The following is a 5112-nucleotide window of genomic DNA, read 5'->3' on the forward strand; positions in this document are numbered from 1 at the left end:
TATGCCATTGGGTAATTGAGTTCCCTTTTCACTGCTGATTTCAGCCATTAATCAGTCACGGAATTACATACAGAAAAGATTACTGAGATCAACATTTTCTTAAAATTCACCATGCCACTAATCTTTATTGAGGAACACCCCATCTGTTTCCTGCAGCCTTTAGCCTTGATTGAGAATCTCGGAAGGTTTTCAAATCAGTTTTTCTCAACCAATATCACGCATAGTATTAACAATAATATATAAACAAAAAAGCAGCTACATATACATGCATCTTTTCAGCCAAAAATAAGTAAGATTAGGTCAAATTACTACAAAGAATCCTGCTTGTATATCTTGCCCACTGCCTTGTCATGGGAGAATAAATATGGAAACATGTTATACCTGTTAAAAATTTACATAAATTATGACCACATCAAGGTGCCATCAAAAAGAGGCACCCTCAACATATAGTCATTTTAACCTCTAAAACCGATCAACTATATCGATTAATCGGATAACAAATGAGGCTAAGTAACTCATAAAACAAATGCTTTATGGTACGGTTTAGAGATCTACCCTTTACTTGTAGCTGTACAGTACAAAGGCATTGTCTTTCACCTTCCAGCAAAACTGAAGTCTCATTACACAAGTATTTGAGACTTCGCAGCAAAGCGGGAGCATTTCTTCCGACCGCTCTTGCTAAGCGCACAAACGCAGATCTCAAGAAGTTCATAATCCTCCTCCCAGAATAACAAAGAGGCCATCTCTGGCTTCTCCAAGAGCATTTTAGATGCAAGGAACCCAGCAATGGTCCACGTTTGGAAAAGTCGAGCTTGCTTTCCAATGAACTTCCCTGTCCGAGTATCATAATATTCAGGCCAACGATCAAGTGGAAGCCTCTTCTCAGCCAAGGCAACAGCTTTTTGGGCAAGTTCTAATCGGCCCATCTTGATGCACGCCAACGTGAACTGAAAACAATACATGAGGCAGTAGTTAGAAACTACAGACAAGTCAAATGACTCGAGGACCCAAAAAACCTGCCAATAACACAAAACAGATGCATCCAATTTGTATATCTTAATACTTCTCTTCCCATAATTGCCACCAATTCCGCCAATATACAAAGAATATCTAATACAGTATCCAAAGCATTTTTTTTCTCTCACCTTTTCCTATCATATTTGTCCACTTTTCATGTCATTAAGCATGTAAATAAATTGGTGAGCTAAACATGACATCATTCAACCTCCATAACGATTCAAAACAGGCTGGGGTGGGGAGGGAGTCCAGTGGAACTCACCACCTGCCCACCAAACATTATCACAGATTCCTTCTAGTGGACCCAGGAAACTATTTGCAATAGTCACAGATCCCCCAATGTGAGCCAAAGGGTAAATCAGGACGGGCATAATGACATTCAATTCTACCAAAAATTCACATTAGTTGTGCATCCCTTTAATAAATATACAGCAACCAAATCCAAGCTTACCTGCCACAGGAGTGTTGGCCAGGATCCGCCATTATGATATGACCATGGGCTGCAAGGATCAAAGAAACAATTCAGTTTTGATGGAAATTTTTTATATAACACTAAACAGCTAGCTATAGAGTAAAAGAAAACATGCTAAAAACTCACGTATTCTTCGGGTCACTGCCAGTGATTATACGCCACTCCTCATTTTCTACGGCAGGGTAACATATCTTCAGAGGCATATGCCCCACAATATCATCCCATTTGGCTTCAATGAGATTTAATATAGCTGCGTTTTGTTTTGGAGTACCCAAAGATGAAACAACAGACCAAAGATTTCCAAGCGTGAAAAACCTAAAATCCATGTGAGCAGGCTGTAGATTGCCAATCATATAGCCACCTTTCTCTGGAATCCAATCCATCAGCCAAGAAGGAATTTGTTCGGGATAGATATTGAACTTGTTGGTGGCATCCATGGAGTACTCCTCTGTTTTATATCGGTAAATCTCATTTATTTTTTTCATATCCACCCAATAATATTCTCTGATGTGGAATGACAGTGCGCTGAGTCTGTTGTTGATGGCTCTCACCAAATTATTGGATCCATCATTTACAGCTAGCATCTCACGTGAGCACCGTAGAGCCGAGTAAAATAGGGCCTGTGAAATCAAACTTGTCAGGGATGAGATACACCAAAGATGGGGACCATGGGGTAACATAAATAAACTTGGCGTAAGATAAAATCAAATTCATAAAAAATGGCCATGATATTATGGGACAATATTAGAAACAAATTGCATCAGACCATGGGGCATGGGCAGACATCAGAAAGCAATTACTTTCAAATACCTTAGTTTCAAAAAATGTTCCGGTTGTTGTCTTATACATCAACAAATGTAATCAGGACTAACAACCTTCGCTAAGCGCCTTACAACATTTTCTAGAGAGCTTAAAAACAATCTAGGTTTTCAGAAAGACTAAATAAAATACAAAAACCCTAGTTAATAGTTCCATGGGACCATTCCATGAATTTTGGCCATTTGGTTGAGATGATCACATTCTACTTGCAAAGGTGACCTCCAACAACTGTTTCTCGACAAGTCACATAACTGTGCATGTCACCAATGTCAAAAGTTACAAAATACAACAATGTGCATTTGAACAATATAACAATAAAAGCAAGACAGTATCCTTCATTTATTTTCTAGACTACGCAGAAATACCATGGCTACAGTAACCAATCCAATTAACAGCTTGAAACACACACAACAAGGACAATAGGAAGCAATTCGAAAATTATCAAAGAAATTGAACTCACTTGGATCTCAAGGGGGTGACCATGAATACCCATCCGCCGGTCTATCATACAGGAGCCATCAGTGACTAACAGAGACGGAAACATATCAAACCCATCAGTTAAACACAAGTTCAGTATCATTTTTAAGCCCGTCTGAACATCCACCCTATCTTGTAATGCATAGTCACCAGTGAGTTTTCCATAAGCCCTCAACAGGATAATCCACCACAACCCTACAGAAAGAAGCCAACAAAACTAAAGTCATACTATGCTATAGATTATAGATAAGCAACTCTTTCAGGCATCACCTGGAGGCCAATAATAGTGGATTCTACAACATTCTTAATTCAAAAGAACCGCAATTTCTTATAGGCATTTTCGATAAAATAAAATCATAGCACCATACTAACCAGAATCCACAGGTGCAACGCGACCAATAGCTGATTCACCAAAATCAGGATCTAGAACTTCTTCATACTTATTTTCATCAAGAGGCACGGTTCTAACTTTAAAACTTGCAGGCATCAAACCCTGCCCTGGGCTGTAGCAGTCCACTGTTTTCTCCCAACTCTAAGCGATAAATAAGAAAAAAAATTATGAATTCGAGAAATCTCAAACATTAATGTCTAACTACAATTTACAGACGTTACTACAGCATATAGTATCAGTACACAAAGTAAGAACAACATATTTCTCCCCAAAACATGACAAACTAATGAAATACGACCCTCAACAACCGCAAACCCCCAAATACCGATCCTAAAATTTCATCATGGACCATCCCTCAATCACCAGTGGGGCGGCATTAAGAGCACTAGAATATGATTTCTACCGCACTTGAAAGCACAAATTCAACGAATTACATTAGCCTCCAAAACCACCCATAATTGACCTTGTCCTATATTAGTCAACAGTTACACCAAAGCTATATTTAAACATTAAGAGGTTACCAATTGTAAATTAAAATTCAATCGTAAAACAAGATTGACTTCCATCATCTATTAGCCACATGCCAAAAGAGGTACACCCATATATGATCTAACAATTAACACAAAACAGTACTGCTAGAAAACGAATCACCAATTGAAATACAAGAATAAGAGCATATAGTTGGTTATATATATACCTGCAATTGCAAGGTATGAAGGAGAAAGTTCCTCACAATCTCTCCCTCTCCCTTCAGCAAGAAGGTGAGAGCGGAGGGGACAAAGTCCCTTATAAACACCTGATCATAATTCAACGGCTGCAGCTTATCCCCCGTGTCATTGGCCGCCACCGTCCCCACCGGACTCCCACAATACATCACTACCGCCTCTCTCAGCAACCTCCACGCCTCCTTCTCGGCCTCACTCTCCTCCCTTGCCACCTTGGACTCACTCAAACCCTCCGAATTCCCTACATTTGCATCACCACCACCAACACAATCACCATTAACCTCTATCCTAGACTCTTCTTCACCGACTATATTCTCATCTTTGTCAATTCTCTCCACCACCAACGGCTTCACATTCACACCAACACCACCTTGAACGTAGATTCTCTCGAAGCTTTTGTCATTCACTCGGGTCTCCACAGACGTCGAATACGACGCGACCTGAGAGAGAACTAAGACGACCCTACTGGATGTCGAGCCAAAGCCATCATTAGGCCTTGCTATGGCCTTGGATTGGCCAAAACCCGAGCCGGGCAATCGAAAGGCTTGGTGGGTATTGTGAATTCCGTGAAGAGAGCCCAAGACTCGAAAAGGGTCGATGTTGGATTGATAGTTGGTATTGAAAAACAACGAGTTTCGATGCGAGAGGAAGATTCTACAGGTGGGTTTCATGGTTGATTTGGTAAGGATTCTGATTGTGCTCATAACAGAGTTATTGGGATTGCAAAAGCAGGTACAGATGCGTGTTAGAATCAATTGCCGAGTTTGACGATGGAGAATTGGGAATTTGCTTTGAGACTTTGCAGCAAAGCATACGGTGTGCGAGAGCCGGAGGACAAAGGAATGGTTGAAAAAAGTGGGACGTGGTTTTTTTATATATATATATATAAGCGGTGAAGAAAAAAAAGGCTGCCTTGGGAAAGAAGAGTTTTAATTGTCTTTTTAAAAAACATTTGGATTTTTATTTTCTTTTTGGGAGTTTTTTTTTTCGTAAAAACAAAATGAAAATACAAATAACCCCCTCATTTAAGTGAAATGAGGATAAGAATCCATTTCATTTTAAGTGAAATGAAAAATATATATTATATTGTTCATATTATACTTTATAAATTTAATAGTGTATATGCCACTAAATAGTGCATATATTATTATATTATTTAAAATTTTAAATGAATAATGTTAGAAACTACATTTTTATTGTACAATTATCTT

The 5112-nt window shown here is 39.0% G+C and overlaps 1 protein-coding gene across 1 annotated transcript; it reads right to left on the reverse strand.

Annotated features, from left to right (window-relative positions):
- Positions 1–240: 240 nt before the first annotated feature.
- Positions 241–4755, reverse strand: LOC133851403 (alkaline/neutral invertase A, mitochondrial). The gene is made up of 6 exons (XM_062287816.1): positions 3874–4755; positions 3158–3317; positions 2769–2980; positions 1616–2109; positions 1469–1517; positions 241–947 (listed from the first exon to the last, which is right to left on the reverse strand). The coding sequence occupies exons 1-6, from the start codon at positions 4603–4605 to the stop codon at positions 621–623; spliced, it is 1974 nt and encodes a 657-aa protein (XP_062143800.1). The 5' UTR covers positions 4606–4755; the 3' UTR covers positions 241–620.
- Between the last annotated feature and the right edge of the window lie 357 nt (positions 4756–5112).

This window comes from Alnus glutinosa, chromosome 12, assembly GCF_958979055.1.
Source record: "Alnus glutinosa chromosome 12, dhAlnGlut1.1, whole genome shotgun sequence".
In the NCBI taxonomy this organism is placed as follows: Eukaryota; Viridiplantae; Streptophyta; class Magnoliopsida; order Fagales; family Betulaceae; genus Alnus; species Alnus glutinosa.

What these genes read in the sequence shown, in the direction of transcription:
- LOC133851403 (XM_062287816.1), bottom strand. Translation starts at nt 4,605, where the DNA reads ATGAGCACAATCAGAATCCTTACCAAATCAACCATGAAACCCACCTGT. An exon ending in TTCATACCTTGCAATTGCAG is followed by an intron (nt 3,318 to 3,873) that starts GTATATATATAA and finishes TTTATCGCTTAG; the next exon opens with AGTTGGGAGAAAACAGTGGA. An exon ending in GGCCAACACTCCTGTGGCAG is followed by an intron (nt 948 to 1,468) that starts GTAAGCTTGGAT and finishes TATTGTTTTCAG; the next exon opens with TTCACGTTGGCGTGCATCAA.